At 43.8% G+C, this 27,195-nt stretch overlaps 1 protein-coding gene across 1 annotated transcript in view; it reads right to left on the reverse strand.

The window, feature by feature from the left end:
* Positions 1-2,870: 2,870 nt before the first annotated feature.
* Positions 2,871-27,195, reverse strand: part of LOC105000664 (coiled-coil domain-containing protein 162-like) — a 69,178-nt gene continuing 44,853 nt past the window's right edge. The window contains exons 11-20 of the mRNA XM_010856631.1: positions 19,390-19,539; positions 18,764-18,817; positions 17,924-18,091; positions 15,892-16,044; positions 15,515-15,646; positions 14,863-15,015; positions 13,451-13,660; positions 11,635-11,755; positions 4,783-4,907; positions 2,871-3,062 (exon numbers count right to left, since the gene is read on the reverse strand). Coding sequence (XP_010854933.1) covers positions 2,976-3,062; positions 4,783-4,907; positions 11,635-11,755; positions 13,451-13,660; positions 14,863-15,015; positions 15,515-15,646; positions 15,892-16,044; positions 17,924-18,091; positions 18,764-18,817; positions 19,390-19,539 — 1,353 coding nt within the window. The 3' untranslated portion in view covers positions 2,871-2,975. The remainder of the gene's footprint in view (positions 3,063-4,782; positions 4,908-11,634; positions 11,756-13,450; positions 13,661-14,862; positions 15,016-15,514; positions 15,647-15,891; positions 16,045-17,923; positions 18,092-18,763; positions 18,818-19,389; positions 19,540-27,195) is intronic.

Below are 27,195 nucleotides of genomic sequence, written 5' to 3' on the forward strand. Positions count from 1 at the left end.
TTGGAGATGGTGGGATGACATCACCTACTCCATGGACATGAGATTGAGCAAGCTCCAAGAGTTGGTGATGAACAGAGAAGCCTGGCATGCTGCAGTCCATGGGGTTGCAATGAGTCAGGCACGACTGAGCTGAACTGAACTGATGCTGTTTTGTTTCTTGTGGTTGAGGTTTGTTGCGTGTCTTGGATTTGTGGTTTTTCATCAGATTTGGAAAACTTTCAGCTATTATTTTTTTCAGATATCTTTTTCTGTCCTTCCCATTCTCTGTACTGGGGACTTCAGTTCCACAGAGGCTGCTAGAAGGTGACTTAAAATTTACCCATGCACTGTTTTGGTTTTTTTTTCTATTTCGTGTCAGATTATTACTGTCTTTAAATTCACTAATACTTTCTTCTACTGTGTTTAATCTATTGTTAATCTTACCTGGAGTCTTTTCACTTCAGATGTCTTCATTTTTAAAAGTTCAGTTTGGGTGTTTTTCATATTTCCACATATTCCAGCTTTACGTTTTGAACATGTATCAATTTTTAACATCTGGGTCAGTTTCTATTGATTTTTTTCTCACTATAAGTCATAACTTTCCCGTTGCTTTGTATGCTTGGTAGTTTCTTATTGTATACCAGATGTAAATTTTAACTTGTCGGGTGCTGGTTATTTTTGTTCTGGGACATAGTTAAATTTCTTGACAGCAGTTGGCTCCTTTCAGATCTTGCTTTTTAAGCTTTGTTAAGAGAGCAGAACATTTGTTCTAGGATTAATTGTTCCCCAGTTCTGCACTGGCTAATTATCTACCCAGTGCTCCCTGGATTAAGAGGCTTTCTGGTCTGGGTTAGTGGAAACAGCCTCTACTCCTGGCCTTGTGTGCGTTCCAAGTACTATTTCCTCTAAACCTTTCCCCAGCTTTGGATAGTTTGCTCGTGTACGTGTCCTGACCAGTACATTGTTGAATACCTGAGGGGTACCTTCTGCAGGTCTCTGGAGTTCTCCTTTGTGTAGTTCTCCCCTCCCTGGTTCTCTGCCCTGGGAACTCTATCTGCTTTCACCTCCCTTAACTCTCAGCTCCATCTCAACTCAGGGAAGTCCACTGATTTCTGCCTAGGTGTTGCCTTCCTGCATCATGGCTTAGAAATTCAAGGCAGTAAGCTGGGTTGGTGGTTTCCTTTTTTCCAAGGATCACTGTTCTTTGGCTGAAGTCCAGTGTGTTGAAAACCACTGTTTAATGTGTTTTGCCTAGTTTTTCATTTGTTTCTTGGTATATCCAGTCTCTTACTTCATCTTGGCCAGAAGTAAAAGTTCAAGATAGTACTTTTAAAGTCTTCATTTTTAATTATTTAACAAATACATATTCTGTTTTTTCTTCTTCTTAAACTATTACAGGTAAAGTCTGCTTTGATAATCCCAGCCTCTTTCCCGTCTTTGTCCTTCTCCACTTTCCAGAGATAATTATTAGAACTGGTTTGGTGGTAAACTCTCCCCCTCAGTATTTATATACACACAACTAAATATACCCTTAGAAAATACATGATGTGGATTTTTATTTTATTATTATCCTGCAAATATTTTTTCACTCATTAGCTATGCCAAATTCTTAAATTCTCTGTTGGTATGTATAGTATGACTTTTGTAAGTATCTACCTACTGAAGAACAATTAGGTTGTTTGTAATTTGTAGATTTTACTGTTTTCTAAAGAATGCCTTGGTACCTGCCACCTTGCTTATATGTGTGAATGTTTCTCTAGAGCAAACAGAAGTGGACACCTGCACCCAGGGTTTCCACTTTGAAAATTTTCACACACTGAGATTGCCTTCCATTTCCTACCAGCAGATACCAGAATGTTTTCTTTGTCCTTCCGCTTACTATTACCACTTGTTATTTCATCACTACCCTTGTGCATCACTACCCTCCTGAGCTTATATCCACACTTCATTGGAGAAGGTGTGGCCAAGGCTGAATGGCAGAGGGGTTCACTGAAGCTGTGAAGGGGGGGGAGTGGGGCAGGGGGGGGGCCCCTTCACAGGAGGTGCTGTCCCAGTGGCAATCCACCAAGAAACTGCATGCACCACTGGAGTTCAGCACTGCAAAAGCAGCAGGTGCCTGCCCAGGTGAGGAGCCCAGAACCCAAGAGAAACCCTTCTTCCTCTAGCACCCTCTACTGCAAAGCTTAACATCCTGCCTGGTGGTAAAGAAGACGTGTTAGCAGAGCCCAGATCATTACTTGATAGAAGACAATGAAGAGTGAATTTGGACCTCAGAAACTTAAGTGGTATCTTACCTGGTCATGGCTGATTTTTTAGTTTTGATCTCAGTCATCAACCTTCCTTTTGTTTTTTATTTTGTTTCAGAAATAAATTTGCATGTGCGTTTAGATATTTAATATAGAAGTTTATGTCTGTAAATATGTTTTTCTGGTCTCTTCTGTTCCATTTATCTGTTGATGTTTATTCCTTTACCCAAGATAAATTTTCCTGTCTCAAAGACTTGGATTAGGATTTTACAAAAATCTGAAGAGGGTTTTGCTGTTTGTAGGAAGAATAAAAAGCCTTGAGAGAATGGTGTTCTTAAGTGAAACAAATAGACATAAGTGCTTTGAAATTTACTTAGATTAGTCTCTGACCTGGTTTTTCACTTGTTAATAAATACTGTCTGGCCAGCAGTGCCCTCTCTCTTGGCTCTCCCACCTAATCAGTAACTCTAGAACCCATATTAAGAGGCTGCTGGTTGACCAGAGGCAAGGCCTAGGATGTAGAAATGCAAATCAACTGTTAAAATTTAGGGTCAAATCCTGCTTCACTTGGGACATTGAACATCCAATCATCTCAGTCTTTCCATACTATCTTCACATATGGTGAAACTGAGATAAAAGGCTTAATGGAATTTAGAATCATTTTTATTCATTCAAATGTTCATAGAAATAAAACTTGAAAAAAGTATATGATTACCAATCAGGTCTAAATGGGGTTCTGGATGGAGCCGTTTAAACTTGAAAAGCTGGAAGTTGAACAGCATCTGCCACGTTGGGTAGGAAGACATGGTCAGTTCTTTTTGTGTGTTTAATAGGTACCTGCAAAATAATTATTAGGTATTAGAGCCTTTTTAAAAGATGATTAATTATTATAGCATCATTACAAGTGACTGTTACTACTGAGACCAAGATCATTGGTTCAGTCTGGGTTAGACCATTTAGTGTGCCTTGTCATACATATTTTGCTTGTTTTTAAAGGGAACTAGTCAGGGATGAACCCATTAATGGAAAGCCATGTCCAGCTAAGGAAGGAAAGATATCTCATATTTGGAGAAATCAATAAATTCCTTAATGTTTTATCATTTATGTTAGTGCAGTGCTACTTTTAAAAGAAAATCAGTGGTGGTCTTATATTTCAGCCTTCAATAAATTCCTCCCAGTCTGTATTTATCTGACTTGTCTCATAGACCTTGTTTAAGAAGTCAGACCTTAGATTTGAAGAGGTGCCAGATGATTCTGTGGCTTTCCTGGATCTCAGGCTTTTTGCCTTGGTCTCTACTATACACAAGCCAATGGGCCCATAAGACACTTATTTATTACAGTTTATTTATTTAAGAGTAATGTAGCCAACAATTGGTCTTAGACCATAACCTTCTAAATCTGAAACCTAGTGCATCCCCGCTGATGTACTTAGCTCCTTAGCAGCTTTCTCAACCATAAGAGTTGTGATCAGCAAGCTGCCCCATAAGGAACGTTTGCTTTGGGGAGTGAAGTGGGGATAGAGTAAAGCTTAAAAGCCATTGTGGTCCCACACAGGTCAACAGAACATCACTTCCTTTTGGAAAGGGCTTTCGCAGAAGCAGATAGACATGTAGTAGAACGTCACCTTTTGGTGAAAGATGACTGCACAGAGATCGGTGGGTCAAGCACAAGGCAGGCATTGATAATGTAGCCCTACTTGGTCAAGGTTCTCAGTTGGGTATGTTCCTGACCTGCTTCTTCCCTCTCTGTGTGTCTCCCTTTAACTGTATGTCGAAATACTGCAACAAACTTTTGGTCCAAAAACTAGACCATTGGCTTCAAAAGAGGCCTTAGGATGGCATATTTTCTGACAGAATGATTGTATTTTTTTCCTCTTTTCTCAAGGTAAGAGGAAAGGAATTATTAAGTGTGTTGATTAGATATATATACCTCTCTGAAGGGAATTCTGAAAAACAGTGGAACAAAGAGTGTAATACTTATTAAAATAGCATAGAGAAGGTGGTGAAAGGGGATTCAAATGGTGTCTTACAATAAACTAAGAGGTGAAACAGTTAAAAAAAATTCTTCAAATATGTGCTATACTTCAACCTAATCTGTATTCCAAGCATTTCTCACGTGTTTTAAGGCTGACTTCAATTATTTTTGCTCTGCCAGGGATGCAAAGGCTGTGGCACTGCTAGTTAATCACTGTAGATGATTGAGAAAAAAGAACATGTCCAGGTGTTGTACTGACTTTCACACCCATTTACTGAATTGTAATTGAGTAAGTGCTTTTGGGCTTGTTTCAACATTAGAATTTTATTATTGAGGAGTGATGCCATCAAGATGGCAGAATAGGAAACCCTAGACCCTCCTTCCTGCAGGAACATGTTAATTCAGCAATAATTCATGGACAAATTCCCTTAGTGAGAAACCCAGAATATTATTTTCTAAGATCCAACCATTGAGATAAGATCTTGATGCACAATTTTTTAATGTAACTTTGAAGTGACCCTAAACCATGATTTCATATTTACATTTTTCATTGTTTCATATAATCAAGTTTATCATTACTTACAGTCTTTGGCCTTTGAATCCTTGTTATTTTGCTGCCCGTGAGTTGAGTCTTTAAAAGGTGTTGCTGGGTGTATCTGGATGATGTGGAAGCAGAACTTAGGGAGTAGTGAGCTTGGGATATAAGGCCTGTAATGTGAAAAATGTTAAATTATATCTCTAGTTGCAATGTACAGGTCTAGGTTTAATTCATAAAATTTTAGAGCTTAAAGTGGGTATCTGATTCAGCTTCATCAGTTTTGAGTGAAGATGTCAAAACATGGATAGTGTCTTTTGCCTGTGTGTCTATGACCAAGTGAAAGAGATGATGGGTTACTTGGACCTGTGGGTAGAAGTAGGCAGACTGAGATATTCACATTAATAGGACTTGGTAATTAGTTGGGTATGCAAGGTAAGGAAGAATAGCTTTCAGATTTCTGGCTCAAGCAACTGGTCAGATTTTATGGTGGATTTTGTGCTGATGGCACATACATGCTCAACAAGTCATTGTTCATTGCAAGATCAGGATAGATGGGTGGGAAATATGAATGTATAGACAGGAAGCAGACAAAGATTAGCTCAAGGCCCCTGAGACGATAGAAGCCCATGGGATGCTGATCACAGTGATTATCCCAGGGAGGAAAAGGAACACCTTTTCTATTTTAACAGGAAGGAAGGAGAAGCAGCTGAGTTTAGGTTTAGGTAGGCTGGGGACAAGAAGTAGAGGGAGTTCCCATCTGATAGGGGAGGAGGAGGACAGTGTCTGCAGAGACCATGAAGATTTAAAATAGAACTATAATTATAAAAATACTGAATCATTATGTTGTATATCTGAAGCTAATATGATACTGTAAATCTGTAATACTTCAATTAAGAATAAATCAGTTACTGTGAAGAGGAGGAGAGAGTGAGCTGACCTTCCCCTCAGCTCCAGGAGAACATGTGATCTGGGCCTAAGACCACCAGGCATCTCAGTCTCTGGCTTCAGTGATTTGTTCAAAATTGGTCACATGACCTGAGTCAGCCCAGTCCCCTCTCCATTCCCCACTCCTGCCATGTGAGCTTGAACAGAGGATGGAAGCTACAGAGGTGACAGACATCTTGCTTCCCAAGGGGCTCTACTTCCCGTCTGCTCCCAGCATGCTCAGGGCCCAGAGATGCAGAGAGAAATCAGTCCTCAAGAAACAAACCTTCATCAAGCCCGCATGAGTCAGTGGAACAGAATAGAGAGCCCAGAAATAGACTCACACATCCATCATCAGTTAATCTTTGACAAAGGAGGCAAGAATATACATTGGAGAAAAGAGAGTCTTTTCAGCAAGTGGTGGTGGGGAGAGCTGGACAACTACATGTAAATCAATGAAGTTGTTAGAACATTCCCTCACACCATACACAATAAAATGGCTTAAAGACTTAAATATAAGACATGACACCATAAAACTCCCAGAAGAGAACAGTCAAACATTCTCTGAAATTGTAGCAATGTTTTCTTAGGTCAGTCTTCCAAGGCAATAGAAATAAAAATAAACCAATAGAACCTAGTCAAACTTTTAAGTTTTTGCATAGCAAAAGAAACCATAAAACAGACAACCTACAAATGGAGAGAAAATATTTGCAAATGATATGATTGATAAGGAAGGGCTTAATTTCCAAAATATACAAACAGCTCATATACTCAATGACAAAAAAACCAACCCAATAAAAAAATGGGCAGAAGACCTAAATAGACATTTCTCCAAAGAAGATACACAGATGACCAACAAATACATGAAAAGATACTCAACATTGTTAATTATCAGAGAAATACAAATCAAAATTACACTGAGGTATTATACTAGTCAGAATGGCCACCATCAAAAAGTCTACAAATAATAAATGCTGGAGAGGGTATGGAGAAAAGGGAACCCTCTTACACTATTGATGGGAATGTAAATTGGTACAGACACTATGGGAAACAGTATGGAGGATCCTTGAAAAGCTAAAAATAGTTGCCATATGATCCAGCAATTCCACTCCTGGGCATATATGCAGAGAAAACTATAATTTGAAAAGATAGCATAGCAGCAGTATTTACAACAGCCAAGACATGAAGGCAATCTAAGTGCTCATCAAAAGATGAGTGGATAAAGAAGATGTGGTGTATATGTATATACATAAAATGAAAGACTACTCAGTTATTAATAAGATTCTTGCATCTTCCCATCCATAGAGAAACACTAAAATCATTAATTTGTTTTTTTGTGATTAGCAGTAATCTTATGATGTTCAACTACATGATTTTTTTCAGCAAAAATTCTAGTAAGCTCTCCAAATAAAACTTAATCACAACTTTTAGGTTGTGCATTTGTTCTTCAACAGACAACATGTAGAAAGTCCTGAGCAAACCCCCTCCCATCACTGCAGAAGGGGACAGATGGGGGCTGAGACCTGCAAGTAACTTCTACCTCTGCTTCCTGAAAAAGAGGCTTCTCTTTCATTCCTGCTGCATTCCTATCCTGGTAATTAGGGTTCTCCCCATGTGCCTCCTGCCTGACTCTTGCCCTCCTTTGTAAATGCGCAGGTCTTAGAGGACACAGATGGCAGCTTGATTGGACATGTTAATGTGGAGAAGGATTTAAAAGATGTTTGGCTAGGCTGGAGGCATATGGAGGCAGAGGGGAAAGGGAGAAACAGAAAACCCCAGGGAGTCTGTAGAGGATAGTGGGAGATACAGAATCACTCAGGGTGATTGATCAAAATAGGGCCCTTGGGTGCTCTTGACACTCTTTCTCTTTGGATCTGGGCTTGGGGGAGGACTTCAGTCCCACTGTTAGGGCCCAGGCCGCAGGTATGGGCAGGGAGGGGGTGAGTGAGTGAAGTCGCTCAGTCATGTCCGACTCTTTGCGACCCCATGGACTGTAGCCTACCAGGCTCCTCCGTCCATGGGATTTTCCAGGCAAGAGTACTGGAGTGGGGTGCCATTGCCTTCTCCAGAAGATCTTCCTGACCCAGGGATTGAACCCAGGTCTCCTGCATTGTAGGCAGATGCTTTACCATCTGAGCCACCACGGAAGTCACAAGTCCAGCCTTTTTCCTAGAAAACCTAAACTATCTTGACCTTTGAAAATGATCTTTCTGCTTGAAAATGATCTTTCTGCTTGAAAATGATCGTTCTGCTTTTGTGAGTGTTTCCTTACATCATTCACACCACTGTTAAGTGGCCAAAAGAAAACACAGATAAAGGAGTACACACATGTATGAAAGTATAATAACAAACATTTGCACAATGACCTAGTGTTACTACACTCTGTGACAGACACACACTGTTTCATAGAGACCTCAGGATTCATCTTTGAGGTAGGTATTTTACAGAGAGGTGAATTAACCTGTCCAGGGTCACACAGCTAGCAGTGACAGAGGCAGGATTTTAACCTTGGCTGTCTTATTTCAAAGTCCATATTGTCAACCACCAGGCTGTGCTATGGAACAGAAAGGAAAGGCCTAGCTGACCTTAACAATAGGCTGATTGTGGCTATTGCTATTTTTGATAGACCTAGAAGAGAACTTGGAATTTATTTAGTCCTCATCTTACATGAGAGGAAGCTAGTTTAGAGACATCCCAGCTTCTGGCCTCTGTTCCATTGCTGCCCACTGACTGTGTTGTCCGGAGTGCTGTTTTGATTGTCATTTCCATAGGACTCCTCAAGCCCCTAGGACCCAAGAATCATAATGTGCTTTATGAATAACATCTGAGAAATGTGGTCACTAGTATCCTGTCAGGAAGTAAGAAATTTTCCTTTACCCTTCTAGGTTCTTTTGGCTGGTCTAAGAATTCAATTGATAATGAGATTAACAGGAGAAAATCACACAACAGTTTAATTTGCCAACATTTGTTAGATTATGGAGAAAGCAAGGAAGTTCCAGAAAACATCTATTTCTGCTTCACTGACTACACTGAAGACTTTGTGTGGACTGCAACAAACAGTGGAAAAATTCTTAGAGACCTTGCCTGTCTGCTGAGAAACCTGCATGCAGGTCAAGAAGCAACAGTTAGGACTGGTCATGGAACAGCAGACTGGTTCAAAATTGGGAAGGAGTACTACAAGGTTGTTGGAGAAGGCAATGGCACCCCACTCCAGTACTCTTGCCTAGAAAATCCCATGGACAGAGGTGCCTGGTAGGCTGCAGTCCATGGGGTTGCTAAGTCGGACATGACTGAGTGACTTCACTTTCACTTTTCTCTTTCATGCATTGGAGAAGGAAATGGCAACCCACTCCAGTGTTCTTGCCTGGAGGATCCCAGGGACGGGGGAGCCTGGTGGGCTGCCGTCTATGGGGTCGCACAGAGTCAGACATGACTGAAGTGACTTAGCAACAACAACTTAGCAACAACTACAAGGTTGTATGTTGTCACCCTGCTTAATTAACTTATATGCAGAGTACATCATGAGAAATGCCAGGCTGGATGACTCACAAGCTGGAATCAAGATTGCTGGGAGAAATATCAACCTCAGAGATGCAAATGATACCACTGTAATGGCAGAAAGTGAAGAGGAACTAAAGAGCTTCTTGATGAGGGTGAAAGAGGAGAGTGAAAAAGCTGGCTTAAAACTCAACATTCAGAAAACTAAGATCATGGCAACCAGACCCATCACTTCATGGCAAATAGAAGGGGGAAAAGTGGAAGCAGTGACAGATTTTATTTTCTTGGGCTGCAAAATCACTGTACATGGTGACTGCGGCCATGAAATTAAACAACATTTTCTCCTTGGAAGAAAAGTTATGACAAACCTAGACAGCATATTAAAAAGCAGAGACATCACTTTGCCAACAAAGGTCTGTCTAGTGAAAGCTATGGTTTTTCCAGTAGTCATATATGGATTTGAGAGTTGGACCATAAAAAGGCTGAGGCTGAAGAACTGATGCTTTCCATTTGTGGTGCTGGAGGACTCTTGAGAGTCCCTTAGACTGCAGGAGATCTAACCAGTCAGTCCTAAAGGAAATCAACCCTGAATATTCACTGAATGGACTATTGCTGAAGCTTCAATATGTTGGCCATCTGATGTGAAGAGCTGACTCACTGGAAAAGACTCTGAAGATTGAAGGCAAAGTGAGAAGGGGGCAGCAGAGGATAAGATGGTTAGATAGCGTCACCAACTCAATGAACATGAATTTGAGCAAACTCCAGGAGATAGTGGAGGGCAGAGGAGCCTGCCAGGCTACAGTCCATGGGATCACAGAGTCAGACATGACTTAGTGACTGAACAACAAACACATGGGAGAGACCTAGGAAAACTGAGCAACTTGGCAGCATTACTGAAGCTCTCAACTTAAATGCCATCCTCAGCTGAAGACAGAAGAAGATGTTGAGGATGGGGGAAAGTCAGTTATGAGAGGTTACCAGGAAAAGCAGAGTAAATGAGGGTAACATTGTTACACAGATTTGTCTTTTCCACAGATAAATTTCTAGAGATTTGGTCATCCTTCTCTTCCTTGTACTGAAGAAAGAGATGCTCTTAAAACTGTAAACATTTCTTACAGAAGGGCAACTCCCTTCCTTTTTTTTTTTTTTTTTTAAATTTTACTTAATTTTTAAACTTTACATAATTGTATTAGTTTTGCCAAATATCAAAATGAATCCGCCACAGGTATACATGTGTTCCCCATCCTGAACCCTCCTCCATCCTCCCTCCCCATACCATCCCTCTGGGTCGTCCCAGTGCACTGGCCCCAAGCATCCAGTATCATGCATCGAACCAGGGCATTCACTGGCATCTCGTTTCATACATGATATTTTACATGTTTCAATGCCATTCTCCCAAATCTTCCCACCCTCTCCCTCTCCCACAGAGTCCATAAGACTGATCTATACATCAGTGTCTCTTTTGCTGTCTCGTACACAGGGTTATTGTTACCATCTTTCTAAATTCCATATATATGTGTTAGTATACTGTATTGGTGTTTTTCTTTCTGGCTTACTTCACTCTGTATAATAGGTTCCAGTTTCATCCACCTCATTAGAACTGATTCAAATGTATTCTTTTTAATGGCTGAGTAATACTCCATTGTGTATATGTACCACAGCTTTCTTATCCATTCATCTGCTGATGGACATCTAGGTTGCTTCCATGTTCTGGCTATTATAAACAGTGCTGCGATGAACATTGGGGTACACATGTCTCTTCCCTTCTGGTTTCCTCAGTGTGTATGCCCAGCAGTGGGATTGCTGGATCATAAGGCAGTTCTATTTCCAGTTTTTTAAGGAATCTCTACACTGTTCTCCATAGTGGCTGTACTAGTTTGCATTCCCACCAGCAGTGTAAGAGGGTTCCCTTTTCTCCACACCCTCTCCAGCATTTATTATTTGTAGACTTTTGGATCGCAGCCATTCTGACTGGTGTGAAATGGTACCTTATAGTGGTTTTGATTTGCATTTCTCTGATAATGAGTGATGTTGAGCATCTTTTCATGTGTTTGTTAGCCATCTGTATGTCTTCTTTGGAGAAATGTCTACTCCCTTCCCATGTCTGCTTTTTCTTAAAAATAATCAGCTCTTTATGCCAAAGAGACACATTAGGATGGCAAATTCTACTCCTCTATTCTCCTAAGGTGTTAGCTTGCTTCAAAATCTAGTGATATACTCAGTCTTCTTTTGGTGACATATTTCAACTTGAACTAGTTTTTATGATTGAAACCTTTTAATATATCAATACTCCAAGGTGAACTAAAATAGAAAGTTCTAACTGCAAATGAGAATAAAGTTTCATTCATTCATTCAACAAATATGAAGCACTCCCTTCACAGCCACTGGAATGTTATCATTAGTCCCCAGGACCCTCCTTCAATCCCCACCCAAGACCCTGGGAGCTTATTCTACCCAGAGAGAGGGTATCCTTACCGCCAGGTGAGTTTCTTTGGGTGGAGGATTGCTCAGCATCATTAAGCTGACTTTGTAGCTCTTCTACCCACTGGAAAGCATCCAGCTTCACACTACGCTCATGGGCAAGCCGGCTTCTCACCTGAGTGGAAAAGTGCTTGGGAAGCAGAAATGCTTTTGGGAAGCAGAACTGTTCCATCAGTTCACTGTGAAGGGTGGGGTAGGGGGATTGCCAGAGACAGTGTGGGTCCAAAGCTATCCCAGGAATACAAGTTTTCAAAAAATCCCTGGTCAGGCTGAACTGAGCCTTATGAAAATCAGGAGCACCAGGAAGGTCGAGAACTTAATCAGCGAGAAACAGAGGCAGCCCTTGGAACACGTTATCCTCTTATAATAGAAGTTTACTCACAAAAGTTATCTTTTATCAGAGGAGAAGCGGGGAGGGGAGAGGAACCAGTTCACAGAGGACCTTGTAGGCCAAGCCCAGTGCCTGTGGGACCCCTGATGGCTTCAAGCAAAGACTTGATCTCTCTCCCAGACCTCTAAGTTCAACTAATCATCTGCAGGGAGTGCACTGAGCACCATCTCCAGGCCTAACACAAGGCCCACATCCAGAAGACAGCTTCATGTTTGCTCTCCCCTTGCACCCCCGACCCAGAGTCCCCGGGCCAGAGAGTCTCTATGCCCAAAGTGACTCATCTGCATAGATCACAGGCATTTTTTTCTTTTTAAATTTATTTTTTATCATCTCCTAATTGTTTTTAATTATGAAAAAGTAATAGTGTAACAGGTTGAATAGTGTCTCCCACAACCTGGAACCTCAAAATGTTACCTTATTTGAAAATAGTTTTTGTAGACATGATTAAGTGAAGATGAAGTCATACTGGATTAAAGGGAGGGCCGTAAATTGAACGCTGATGACCTTATAAACAGTGGAGCAAGCACAGATGCACACACACAGAGATTCAGGGAAGAAGGCCGGATGGAGAGCTGCAGCTGCATGCACAGGGACACCGGGGACTGCAGTCAGCCGCCAGCAGCCAGGGGAGCCATGGCGCAGGTTCTGCCCAAGCCGCCTGCAGGGACCCACACCTAGATTTCAGACTCTGACCTCCTGAACTGTGAGAGGATACCTTTTTTAATCCTTTTTTGGTCATTTATTTTATAAAATTCCCCTTACTGACTTCCTTGAGCACTTAAAACAATCATTTAACCTTCTGATTTCTGTTTCCTATTATATCTGGGGAATTAAATGACTTATTTATTCAATGAATATGTGTGAAACACCTGCCCCAGAAAGTGGTGTTTTGGTTTTTTTATTTTTCCTTTTGTGTTGAATTTCATTCTGTGGTCTCCTTTGTTGGAACTTACATTAGTCCACATGTACATTATTTCCTTTTTTTTTTTGCTGTGGGGTATATTGAAGAAGAACATACTGGGTCTGGAAACCACTTCAGCCTTTCCTTTCTTATTTCTACAATTCCAGAAACACCATGAATAAAATTCCCTTACAGTAATACTTGCTGCTTTTCCAGATTACTTGTCATGATTTTCTAAAAGATCCCTCCTAGCTCAAAGATTAGAGCCATGTGGAAATATGCTTTCCAAGTGGGTGACAAAGATGCCAAGATTCTGGGCCTCAAGGCACTCAAGCCATCATCTTTGCTCACAAGCAGCTTGAACAATCACCCAGGTATAGATATTTCCATTTCCCTGCTGTTCCTGGGAGTGACCGAGGTAAGGAATACCACTGTGGAGGCAAGAGAGGTGTGGAGAGGACAAGATGGAAACCACTCTGGCTGGTGTGCCCTGACTTGCTACCTCTCACTGGAGTTACCTGTTGGAGTTCTCTCTGAATTTTCTTCTGCTGCAGCTGGCCCAGTTTAGAAGCCCTCTTGGCATCTTCAGTGAGGAGCTGCAGGTGCTGTTCCTTTTGCTCCACATCCTTTAAGAGCTTCTCCATGCTGGAGGCTTTCATTAAATCCAGCTGCTGCCTGTGGAGAGCTTCCTGGGTCACTCGGTGTTCTAACTCTTTCAGCAATTGTGCCTGCGGCAGGAAATGAGAAAGACACATGGTCTTTCTCAGCAGAGGGAATGAAACATTGGCCAACACAACTGTCCCCTCAATTAAAACCCAGGGGCAGAATTGTGTGAAGTGTTCCTGGGTTCAGGTACCACCTCCCAGCCATTCTGTCCTGTCTTGTGCCAACCAGCAGCAAGACCCCACAGTCATTCCTACTACAGACTGCATCTGCACGTCACTACCCCTTTATCACGTGATAGCAACGGAAGGGCTGGACCTGGGGAGAACGTGCTGATGCAGTACGTACCGAGAGTGGGCAAGGGAGGCACTAATGTTGCCTCTGTTTTGACTTCTTAAAAAACCTGGGAAAAGCCAGGTTGCAGATGGTTAAAAAAGAGCAGTAATAATTTGGTTCTGTTCTGAAATTTTTCTAATCGACAGTTACCAGAAGGTCGATCCTTACTTATAATATTGTATTAATAATGAGGATTAATACTTGTAGGGTAATTATATAATTATATATCACATAATTATATATCATAATTCACTGGCACACCATAATGAAGGAATTAGGGTCCAAAAGGAACAGATTATATTTCATCTCTTAAAATATGCCCAGGCTGTTTCCTAGGCTGTTATTTAAACTCAGCTCTTGTCTCTCTAAACCTAAGGCCTCTGTTTCATTTATGCTCAGATGGTTGGCACAATTATTAAGAGCATAGATTTTAAAAAGCCTTTATTTTGGTGCCAGTTCTTTAGAGCAGCAGTAACTTCTGAAATTAAGATTTAGTGTGGGTCACCAGGAAAGGAACCAAGACTCTCTGCTTGGGGCACAATGCTGATGGCTGGACCACACTCATAGAAAACATGCTTGGAGCATGAAAGGAAGGTGTTAGAGGCAGAGACTCAGACCCCTAGATGCTCTCTGGGTAAAAAAAAAATACTCAGAGAAACACAGAGAGAGATCAATCTTAGATATGAGCAGTATCCCACCATTTTAGCCAAATATGAACAACAACAAAAGCCTTTTGGCCACTGCCCCTGGTCTCTGGGCTGGAAAGGAGGGAGAAGGGAAGCTGGGATCCAGGCCATCCTTCTCCAGCAGTGCCGTCTGCTCAGCTCCACACTGCGGCACTCTGGTGACCACCACAGGCAGCTCAGTGCCATGTCTCCTGGCCAGAACGTGTTCACAGAGAGGGAGGAAGAGGGCTTCTGAGCTCAGATACCTGATTCTCCTGCTGCCTGCACATCTTCACATTGTCTGCCTGAGCCCTAGCCAGGGCCTGCCTTAGAGCCAATAGCTGTTGACGAAATAAAACCACTTCTCGTTCTGCCATTAGCTTGATGTTCAAACACTCTTTTTTCGTTTGCACAGCTTCCTGTGAACATCCCAAACACAGTAAGGTAGGATACGAGTTTCTTTTCCACATTTTCAGTTTCACAAGCAGTCTCTGAACCATCATTCTTTGAAATTTCTGGAAGCATAGAGCTCCCGCTGGCCACTGCCTCCTTAATTTCAGTTAAGAACAGTGTGACAGATCAGCATAAATAAAATCTTTCGGAAACAGTAAGTCAAAGTTTCCAAACCACTATTGATATGTGCTTTGGTTTCAATTTTCCTTAAAACAGATTTTCAACTTACTGTTAGTGCATTTCCCACCGATAATAATGCGTGAAACCCAAAGATTTGCAGTGCTTTGACAAAGTTTGCCAACTCCATCTTTTCCCTTTCCTTGTGCTAAACTCTCTGATCTGTCCTCTCATTTGCTTCTTGGTCCGTCGGTCTTGCTACCTGACACCGGTGCGGCAGCTGCATCCAGGGAGGCCAGTGCCACCCTTCCCCCTGGCTGGGCAGGGCCTCCCTCCCCCAGCGCTCACCTTCTCAGCCCTGCTCAGCTGGCCCCGGAAGTGCGCCTGCTGCACCACCAGCCTCCAATGGCCCAGGCTCCTCAGTTTGCGCACCAGGGCGGGCAGGCCGCAGTTGTCCTGCTCCAAAGGCTGCAGCTGCTCCTGCTTAGAAGGCTCACTTTCAGAAAAGGTTGCCCGCAGCACTTTTCTTGGGAAGGACATAAATCCTAACGTCAGAAACATGCCTTCCAGAAGATGAGACAATTGTGCAGTGAGCCCCAGAGCCCTTTTAAAATGCCTGACACAGGCTTTCTCTGGGAAACAGAACAGGAATGCAACCCAAGCAAGCGGCAGGGTCAGACGCTGGGATGAAGTGCTGATACCCCACTCTAAGTGAAATCACATACTTTGGCTGGATTTTCTTTCATTTCTTCGTCAGGCCTGGCGGAGCCCCACTTCTTCTTTAGGCTTTTCATGTTGTCAATCCCTTCTGTTCTTACTTCGCCGATGAGCTCACACACTTTCTGGATCAAATTAAGCTGATTCTCATCCAACTTCTCCTGCAAAGTGCAGACTCAGGTTTAGGAAGGGCAGCTGAGGAAGAGTCATTTTGCCTTCTAAAACCCAACTTTCAGGAACGATTTCACATTAAAACGTCGTCGACCAAACAATTACTCTATCGGGCACTGTCTGAAAGTGTCACTTGTGACCCCTTTAGTCCTTTAGTGTTGTCCTCAACCTGCAGGGCTTCATCATCTGCACATCTTAGAGCCTGTGGTCGTCAGATGCCAAGGAGGCAGAAGAATGGGATGTCACAGGTGGAAAAGCAAATCACCCTCTCATTCCCCTCAACCCCCTCAGCACCAGAAACACACACAAAGGGTTACTTGGGAATTTGAACCTAGGGATTTTTGCTATGAGATTTACTCAGCAGAATCTGAGCAGATAAGACACTATCCATGAGCCACTAACAAGGAACTCCATTAAAATAGACACATTAGAGGAAGGAATAGGCCGGCTGCCCTTCCTCTCTAGGCTCCAGCGGAAATCTCATTATCAAACAGCCCGTTCATTCTGAGTGGCTATGGCTAACAGCTTATGGTGAAACAGCTTGCTCACTGCTTAGTACAACTTGAAGACCCAGCATCCTTGGGTAAGAAGTGACTGTGGGGTGTCCTGTCACCTCTGAACCACTTCCCTGGAGAGGAAACGGGAGGTTAGGGCAGGGGAGACACAGCAGAAAGCTTGGCTAGTGACCACACAGCTCAAGCTTCACCACCTTATGGGGACCCTGGGATAAAACAGGGATTCCCTACCTCCAGGGGCTTGTGCAACTAGTTGAGCCTGAGCGAAATAGAGAATTTCTTGTCTTGGAATCTGACAGAAGCTAAAAGGAACCTAAGAAATTTTTTAACAATTTCACACCTGAAAGACAGCTTAGTAAATTCTAGACTTCACTGTCTGCTTACACTTCACTGCAGTGCCATGCCCAATGCAAGTTGGTTTGGATCCCTTAACATTTGTAAGCACTTGTACTTTATGGACACTTCACAGTAAGCAGCAGTGTTCAATCCTCTCTGGAATAACCAGCGAGGCTCAGTGGAAACTCCTCTCAATGGAACAAGTCCAGGAACCACCCTGGAATCCCCTGGGAGGAGGGAGTGATGGAAGGACCCACATGGGGCTGGCTCTGGGGAACACCTGATAGTAGGGAAGGGGGCAGATCTGGGGGACTTGGGGGAGGTATGGCTGTACTGAAATTCTCACTTGTGGGGCAGCTGGACCAGGCTCCGTGATGGCCTGTTTTAGGCATGGGTCTCCATCTTACAGCTGCTCAGAAGTCATAAGGCAGTGACAGGCTTCCACAGTGCTGTGGGCACGTGTGCACCCATCACTCCTCTTCTGAGAGGACCTTTATTGACAGGTCAGCAGTTCCCTGACACTGTATATGCCCAGCTAGTGGGAGTTTTGAGGGCTGTAAAATTTTCAAAAGCTGATTCAAATTCGAATCTGCCCAGTGAGCTTCTAGGAGGTAGCTGTTGCTACCTACACTGGGGCTTGGCCTGGCCCAGGGTACTGCTCTCTCCTGTTTCAGATGGTCATTCAGTAGACAAAAGAGTAACATAAAACTGTTGGGGTTTGGGAGAAGAAGAACTCCCCTTTGCCTCAACAGCAATCAGATGGTAACAATGCAGTAGAGTGAGGAAAATAGCAAATATCTAAATTATTTAAAATTCAGTGTCTCTTTTGGTAAAATAATGAGCACCCATCGCTGACTCACTCTCTTCAGTGAAAGCCTAGAGCTGGAGCATTCTTGGCCCCAACAAACTCTTGTCCCAAAGCCCACTCTGTTATTGATCCCTCTGTACAACCACCATGGGAGGCAGGTATACCCGGGTCTCCATGGGACTGTCCAGACATCCCACCCAGGTCACTTACTTTGATGTGCAAACATGTCACAAACAAAGCTTGGACTAATGCTTCATATTCTTCTTGGACTTCTTTTCTAATTTGCTTTTTGAGATTTAGATTCTCCTCCTCCAAATCCGTGAGTCGGGCTCTCAGGGCAGTGATCTCCATGATCATATTGTGACTGAGTTCTGCAACCTAGTGGCAGAAATATTTTTTTCTTAATGGGAACTAATTCAGGAATTCCCAATAGCCACTGCAGAAAGAGTTCTTTGTATATCAACATTGAATTGGACTTCTGCTTTGGGCCCAATGAAGAAGGCGAATGTCTTGTTGTGCAAGTTCAGGCAGCAGAAGCTAAGGAAGGTTTAAGGGTCCCAGAACAGTCCCAGACACATAGTAGGTGCTCAGTAAATGGTTGACGAATGAATGAACCCAGAAGAAATGCTACTTAAGCACTTTTCATATGGAGAAAATACTCAACTGTCTTGGCTTCCATTTCCAAACTGGCCTTCCCTTGACACCTTAGCCTAACTACCTTTTCCTCAGATGGCATGCTGACCTGAGAAGAAAATACCCACCCTCCCACACACACACACACACACACAACCAATAACAACAAAAAGAAAAAACAAAGCAATAAAAAATAACAAGAGTCAGCAAAAAAACTAAAGGAAAAAAGTCTTTAAGTTTGTGCTTAAAAAGTACAAACACACTCTCTGGATGTCTCTGCAGGAGACCAGTCATTGACAGGATTTCTACAGGAAGAGGCACAAGAAGATAAAAGCAGCATGTCCCATGCCTCACTACTGCTGAGACTGTGGATTCGAAAAATGGAGAAGAAAGCTTTTAGAGTAATAACTGGCCTACCTGACCAGCCTTGTCTTCAGGTGGATTTTGACCTCTTCGTATAATGTCTAATTCCTGAAGAGGAAAAAACAGTGCACCGTCGAACTCAAACATTTATTCAGTACTGCATGCTCCAGACTTCTCTTATTTGTGTTACTGGTGCTTCGTTTTGAGATCCTCAAGCTCCAACTGGAGCCAGGACTGTAGTTGTTGCCCCACTGCACTTTGGGATAGGCTCTCATTTTAAGATGGTCTCATCAGTGAGACCCACGATGCGTATCCTGAAGACAGCTTACTCAGGGATCCTGGCTTCTTGCTGGACCAGGAACAGCACAAAGTTCCCTGTGTTTGCTGAGAGTGGGAAGGTCAGCTGAGGATCTTCTCCAAAGGGCCAGCTGCCTTGTTGTTCACCTCTTATATTCCCCACTAGAAGCCTCCAAAGCATACAACCCAGTGTTGCTGGGGCCATCACCATCCCAGCTGAGAAGACCAGAGCCCAAGGAAATAAGCCAACAAGAAAAGAAATTTGGAGAGTATCATTTACCCTCAATTCTTACATTAAGAACACCTCTCGCATTGTGGAGTCACTCCTGGGCCTCCCTACCCACACCTTCCCCAGTGTATTTCTCATCTGTCTGGGAACATACTTGCTCCTTCTGGCAGAGCTTCTGTCTAACGTGCTCCAATATATGCTCGTAACACATGGAGTAGCTCTCGAAGTTGCTGCGTTCTCTGGCCATCACATCACAACCTAGGGAAAGGAGGCAGGCCTCGAGGTGGTCTTTCCTGAAAGTGACCTGAAAGGAAAGGGGCATCACTCACAACAGCTCCTCCAGGGCAGCGCCACCACCCTATTGCTCACGGCACACATTGCTTTGGCTCACAGACCCACTTCCATTCATCCTCCATAGGAAAACATTGGCGTCAGCCTTGCAAGCTTCTCTTTCAGGTCTGATCCTAACATCCACAGGGTCAAGGATAAGAGTACAAATGAGACATAAAGAACAGACTTATGGACATGGCTGGGTGGGGGAAGGGAAGGAGAGGGTGGGATGTATGGAGAGTAACACGGAAACATACATTACCATATATAAAATAGATAGCCAATGGGAATTTGCTGTATGACTCAGGAAACACAAACCGGGGCTCAGTAACAACCTAGAGGGTTGGGATGGGGAGGGAGGTTGGAGGGATGTTGAAGTGGGAGGGGACATAGGTAAACCTGTGGCTGATTTCTGTTGATGTTTGGTAGAAACCAACACAATACTGTAAAGCAATTATTCTTCAGTTAAAAAAAAAGTACAAATGGAGGCTCACATTCCGGATGTCTAAGTGTCTTAAATATTTAACGGTTATAAATCAAACTAACTATTAAACTGAAAATGTTTAATTCTTCCACTTTGAAAAACAGACCTTCAAATGACTTGGGAGACCAGGTTTGATTTTATCATTCTTGGACAACTCTGAGTTCAGTACTGAGATATGGTTACTTGGGGGAGAGGTAGGCCCCAAAGCATAGTTTACTGTTTGACCCTGGCTGCTCCCTACCTTTGCCCTCACATCACACTGTGGGACTGGTTGGGGGGAGGGTTGAATATGTGTAAGCAGACACCCCAGCTGTCCCTGCCCTTGCACAGCTGTCCTCGTCTACGCCACAGGCCAGAGTGTGCATACAGGTGGTGAGGTCCACTCTCTCTCTGGGGAGGATGATCTGGGGACCAGGCCCTGGATTCAGGACATCTCAGGGCCCCAGGTGTCTGGAGCATGGTCCAGAAGGGAAGCCAGGATCTGAGTGGGTGTATCCCCTTGGCTGTGAGGATTTCCTGTGGGGAACAGTGGGGCTGGAGCAGAGCCGGAGGGGCCTCTGAAGCGGGGCATCTGACAGGGGCTCCTCTTGCCTTGCTCAAAGGGCCATAGTGCTCACTCTCTCGGCTGTCCCATTTCTTCCCTTTCAACACCTTTTTGAAGAAATGGCCATTAAGGAACAGAGGAAAAGTCTACCCCTCCAAGGCAGACTTAGTCTTAGGTTCCAAGAGAAATGCGAACCAATATGTGGGCAGTAGGGCAGATCTACCTTACCAGCACCTGCGTGTCCACGGGAGTGCTTGTGTGTCTCTGTATGTCTGTATCAGCCGTGTGTCTGTGTCCATTTGTGTGTGTGTCTGTATTCACAAGTGCATGTCTCTGTGTGTCTGTACCTGTGTATGTTTCCATCTGTGAGTATCCACATAGGTTTCTATGTGTCTGTATGTGTCCCTCTCCGTGTCTGCTCACCTGATGCAGTGCCTACCTGTGACACCTCCAGTGTCAGGACAGCTCTAGGCTCCCTGCAAGTCTGCTGTAGAAACTAGGTTCCCTTCCGGCCTGGGGTGGTTCCCCTGGCTCTGATTTGATTATCCTGGTGACACCATCCCATCAGTGCAACCTCCGTGCCATTGACCTCCAGCGAGAGCAGAGACAGGCTTTGCCAGCTGAGTTGTTGAGGCAAATTAACAGAGGTGGAACATAGTGATAAAACCCAGTACTGACAGAGTGAGGAAAATGGTTTCCTCATCACTGCTGATGGGAGGGGAAATCAGCAAGGTATTCTGGGGGGTGGACTAGCAGCATCTATGAAAAGATTTTAAAATATTCATGTTCTTTGACCTAGCAATTCCTCTTCTAGGAATTTATCTTTAGAGGATGATAAAAGTTATACACAAAAATATGTTAACAGATGTTCTTTATAGTAGTCCTTCCAACAGAAAAGAAAATTGGAAACAATCTAAAGTGCTTAATAATGGAAAACAGGTTGAATGTGCTCATTCATCTGTACAGGGAAATACTAAACAGCCACCAAAAACTGTGCTGTGGATGTATGTTTATTGACAAGCAAACATATTTATAACATACGGTAAAGTACACCATAACAGAAAGGCATATAGAATAATCTTATTTTGTTTAAAAAGTACATGAATTCCAAAAAGTTACAAATAAAGCTTGGAAGGAAATGCACCAAAATAACAATAGTGGTTATCAATGAGGGTAAGCTAATGAGTGTATTTTCTAATACATATTTCTATTTTCTAGTATACTCACAAAATGTATATATAATTAAAATAATTAGATATAAAATATATGTATTAATAAAACATATATACAATTAAAAATAGCAAAACTTTGGTAAAAGTTATCAACTGCAGCAACTTGGCAGGAATGCACTCAAGACACGCAGAATGGAATGTCTTGGAGAATTTTATGAGCTGGAGCCAGGCAGTCAGAGGTGGTGCTCAGCCTCCCTCCCTCCGTCCCTCTCCAGGGCCTCCTCAAGGGGGTCCCTCAGCTGAAGAGGGTGAGGGCAATTCATCCTGCCCCTGTCAAGTGAGCAGTAGGACAGCCAGAGTCAGCTGCTGCCTCCAAGGCAAAGGACACCAAGATTCCATCCCCTGGACCTTGTCTTCTATATGGTGACAGGGCCAAGGCTATGTGGATTAGCATCCACAAAGGAAACACTTCTCTGGACTGAGTACAATGAAAGCCTGAAGCCTTGAGAAGTCATGAGACTGCACTGGAGGCCAGCAGGGTGTGGCCAGTGACCTCAGCCAGGTGGGCGGGCCCCAGTGCTTGGAGTCAGCCGCAACTGACTCACACCTCTCTGCCCTGGGTGGCAGTGGCAGTGTGCCAACAGGGCCTCCACAGCTCTTCAGCAGGGCACACTTCTCAAAATAACTCTCCATAACCACTGCAGATAAAGGATCCCAAACAAACAGAAACGCAGGCTCGAACCACGATGGCCCTCTGCCATCATCCTCTCTTACCCAGCATGCTATTTGAACCAGCCCAGGTTAAGGAAGCCTTGGGTGAGTCCGTGTTATACCAAAGAAGTGAGAATAGCCAGGACTCCCTGGAGCATCTCCAGAGGCCAGAGAAATTGTGTTGCTTCCTTCCCTGCAGTGGCTCAACTGAGGCCTTAGGAGCCTGGGCTGAAAGATCAGCTCAAGGGGATGGCACACAGAGGGTGAGTGTGCAGGCAGGGAGAGAGGTAAAGGCCCCGCCAGGGCATCTGCAGTGGGCACTTGGAATGTGGACCATATCTGAGCGGGGCAGACAGGCAGCCATGGCTGACAGGTGACAGAGAGGTGCAGGGAGACTCCCTGTTCCCGGCAGTCCCTCTCTGCACAAGACCTCTGCTTCTGCAGATGGTGCCCGGACTCCCAGAGCAGCAGTGGAGCCCCCAGAGAAACATCTATTGTGGGGCTGGAGCCTACGTGCTTCTCTTGGCACAGTCCTTCTGTGAGGTCTCAGCAATTTGCTTCTCAAAAGTTGTTCTGCAACTCATCCCTGCCTTCCTTGGTCCCTAAGAGTCAGCTCAGTTTCAAAGTGCAGCACCAAGGGCCTTCATCTGCCAACTTCCAAGGCAAGCCCCTGGGTTCCCTAAGAACCAGAGTGATGACCGTTGGCCTGGTGCCCTCCAGGTGTCACCAACACTTAAACCTGAACTGTGTCAGATGGCATTGCCTGGAAAAGCATCACAGTGTCCCATGGATTCTTCTGGAGACCCAGCCTGGGTGAAGGATGGCAGGTGCCAGGCCTTGTTTGACACTTTGACACTGAGCTGACTCTTAGTGACCAAGAAAGTCAGGGATGAGTTGCAGAACAACTTTTGAGAAGCAGAAGTCCCTGCTGGAACAAACTGTGCTTCTGTAACTGTGCTTCTCGTAGCAATCCATCTAACATCAGGCACACACACGGTGTTTTGATGATATGTCTAAAACCTACCTCTGCTGACAAAATGCTTCAGTGACTTCCCACCGACTGTGGGATGAAATCCAAACTCATAAGGCTTACACACAAGGCCATTCAGCATCTGGCCCTGCTTACTTTTACAACGTCCTCCTCTGAACTCTGCTAGAACCCCCTTCCTAGATTGCTGCCTTCCCTCCCCTGCCCTTTTTCATCTGGCCAATCCTGATTTATGCTTTATAACTTGGCTCAAACAATATCTCCTCCAGGAATTCTCCCCTGACTACTTCCCATCCCTCCTCCCACTAGCTAGGTTGTGTTCCCCCTTCTCTAAGCTAACACAGCACCCTATTTGTGCCTTTATCTAAGTGCCTAACGTGAAGTACCTTTTCTGGATATCACTGGTTCACCTAACTTTTTCTATGAGTTCTTTCAGGGCAAGGACTGTGCTCTTTACATTTATTATCTATAATAAAGTGCTTGAAAAAAAAGGAGATCCATAAACACTTGCTGAATGAGGGAATGACTTTCAGTATATGAATGAAACATTTGGAAATCAGACTGTTTCAGTTCTGATTTCCAAAAAAAGGTCAGTCTCTAACTTCAGGCCAGTGTGTTTGGCATAAAATTTGGCCAATATATTGATTGTGAAAGTCCGGTGTTCTAGAATTTGGAGAAGGAAGCAAAAATCACGAGATACATGGGTTCAAGAACAGTCAGATCAGATTAATCTTTTCCCTGAGGAATTAGAGCAGATGCAATGTATCTGGGTTTTGGCAGGACATCTGAGAAGGTTTCTCATGATGTCCTTTTGGACAAATGGAGAACATGAACTGAGAGACAGGACAATAAGATGAGCTTCTGGTCAGTGCAAGACTGTGCCCAAAGCAACTGTTCAGTGTGGAGGGGACCCAGGGTGGGTAGCGCTGCATTGGGACCCATCTGTCATACATGGTTGTCAGAAGCTTGAACGAGGACACTGAGGGTAAGCTGATGTGAACCCAGAGGGTGACAGAGTATGCTACATGATAAATCCAGATTTTTAAAGATTTCAAGAGGTTCAAAGAGTGAACCAGGCTGAAAAAGAACAAGACTAATAATGCGGCAGCATCAGGATGCCTGAAGGCCTTGTGTGGGCTTCAGGGGGCTATTAGCCTAATGAGTCACCTGTGACAAAATCCAACACACTCATGGCCGCTAATCAAAGCCCATCACCCAGGACAAGGACACTCTAGGCTGGTCAGACAGCCATGAAATTAGAGGAGCCTGACCAGGAGGGTGGGGCACTCCTATAGATAGATTGTAGGAAAGGAGGCTGGTGTGGTCTGAAGGAAGGAAGCCGGGGCCTGGATTTTCCTTGCACGCTAGTGTGGTCTGCTCTGCACAGGGGCACCCAGGCCAGGTGACCATGATGCCTCCTTCATTTCCATGTCTGTGTCCCTGATATAGGCCTCACTGCCCAGAGGAAGGGGTAACAATTTGTTACCCACCAACCCAGAGAAACACCTGTTTGGGTGTGTCCTCCTGGAGCCCATCCCACGTGTAATTTTAGAGAGGATCCACACGTGTTAGCAATGGCACCAACTGAGCTTCTGACTTGCCCTCAGATATTTAAAGGCTTGTTGTGATGGGTTAGAACCATGATTTGTGGTGTCCCAAGGACAAGAACTAGGATCCAGGGTGGACATGATGGGGAGGCCAAATTCAGCTTAGTAAGAGCTGCCAGAAACAGAAGCTGCCAGGAATGGGAGGTGGGGGGTGACACTGAAAGAGAGTGCACTCCCTGACACTACAGATGATCCAGAAGAGTCTTGAGGCCCACCAGGCACAGATTTTGGAGAGACCTAACATCCTGGACAACCGCCAGCTGATACCAGCCTCATCAGTGCACCCTGAGTTTCAGCTGTGCCTGATGTGGGCTTGCCCTGTTTATTAACACCCATGTTTCTTTCCTAGAAGATCCTGTCTTCAATGTTGGGGTGAAGTATATAGATAAAGGACAAGCAGATCTTAAGCCACAAACTGTTTTTTGCTTTCGTCATGGTAAAATATACATGAGATTTGCCGTTTTAGCCATTTTTAAGTGTACAGTTCAGTGGCATTAAATACATTCACACCATTGTGTGATCAATCTCTAGAACTCTTTCCATGTTGCAAAACGGAAACCCTAAACATTGACAAATACCATTCTACTTTCTGTCTCTTTGAATCTGACTACATTAGATATCTCGCATAAATGGAATCACACAGCATTTACGTTTCTATGATTGGCTTATTTCACTTAATAGAATGTTTTCCATGGTGAAGCATGTGTAAGAATTTCCTTCCCTTTAAGGAAAGTCATAAAATTTTTTGATTCAAACATTTTTCTGCACATGCCACACATTAATCACCTCTGTATCTCTGATTGAGAACCACTGCCCTGCAGAGACCCAGGAGGAGACACTTTACCCTCTCATCAGAATACATAGTATTACACTGGGTATAACTGAAAGCTTAAAGCAAATACATGTAAATCACATGTGAATTCTGAAAGACTGTACCTCTAACCAACCTTGTGAATTCTCTACAAGAACTGAAATGCTTATTATAAAATTATGGAGAATATTTGAAGAGCTTCAGTTCAGTCGCTCAGTCATGTCCGACTCTTTGTGACCCCATGAATCGCAGCACGCCAGGCCTCCCTGTCCATCACCAACTCCCAGAGTTCATCCAAACTCATGTCCATCGAGTCGGTGATGCCATCCAGCTATCTCATCCTCTGTCATCCCCTTCTCTTCCTGCCCTCAATCCTTCCCAGCATCAGGGTCTTTTCCAATGAGTCAACTCTTCACATGAGGTGGCCAAAGTACTGGTGTTTCAGTTTCAGGATCAGTCCTTCCAATGAACACCCAGGACTGATCTCCTTTAGGATGGACTGATTGGATCTCCTTGCAGTCCAAGGGACTTGAAAGAATCTTCTCCAACACCACAGTTCAAAAGCATCAATTCTTCGGCACTCAGCGTTCTTCACAGTCCAACTCTCACATCCATACATGACCACTGGAAAAACCATAGCCTTGACTAGATGGACCTTTGTTGGCAAAGTAATGTCTCTGCTTTTCAATTATGCTATCTAGGTGGGTCATAACATTCCTTCCAAGGAGTAAGCGTCTTTTAATTTCATGGCTGCAATCACCATCTGCAGTGATTTTGGAGCCCAAAAAATCAAGTCTGACACTGTTTCCACTGTTTCCCCATCTACTTACCATGAGGTGATGGGACCAGATGCCATGATCTTAGTTTTCTGAATGTTGAACTTTAAGCCAACTTTTTCACTCTCCTCTTTCACTTTCATCAAGAGGCTGTTTAGCTCCTCTTCACTTTCTGCCATAAGAGTGGTGTCATCTGCATATCTGAGGTTATTGATATTTCTCCCAGCAATCTTGATTTCAGCTTGCGCTTCTTCTAGCCCAGCGTTTCTTATGATGTACTCTGCATATAAGTTAAATAAGCAGGATGACAATATACAGCCTTGACGTATTCCTTTTCCTATTTGGAACCAGTCTGTTGTTCCATGTCCAGTTCTTACTGTTGCTTCCTGACCTGCATACAGGTTTCTCAAGAAGCAGGTCAGGTGGTCTGGTATTCCCATGTCTTTCAGAATTTTCCACAGTTTATTGTGATCCACACAAAGGCTTTGGCATAGTCAATAAAGCAGAAATAGATGTTTTTCTGGAATTCTCTTGCTT

This window comes from Bison bison, unplaced genomic scaffold (assembly GCF_000754665.1).
Source record: "Bison bison bison isolate TAMUID 2011002044 unplaced genomic scaffold, Bison_UMD1.0 scf7180017864373, whole genome shotgun sequence".
Classification (NCBI taxonomy): domain Eukaryota; kingdom Metazoa; phylum Chordata; class Mammalia; order Artiodactyla; family Bovidae; genus Bison; species Bison bison.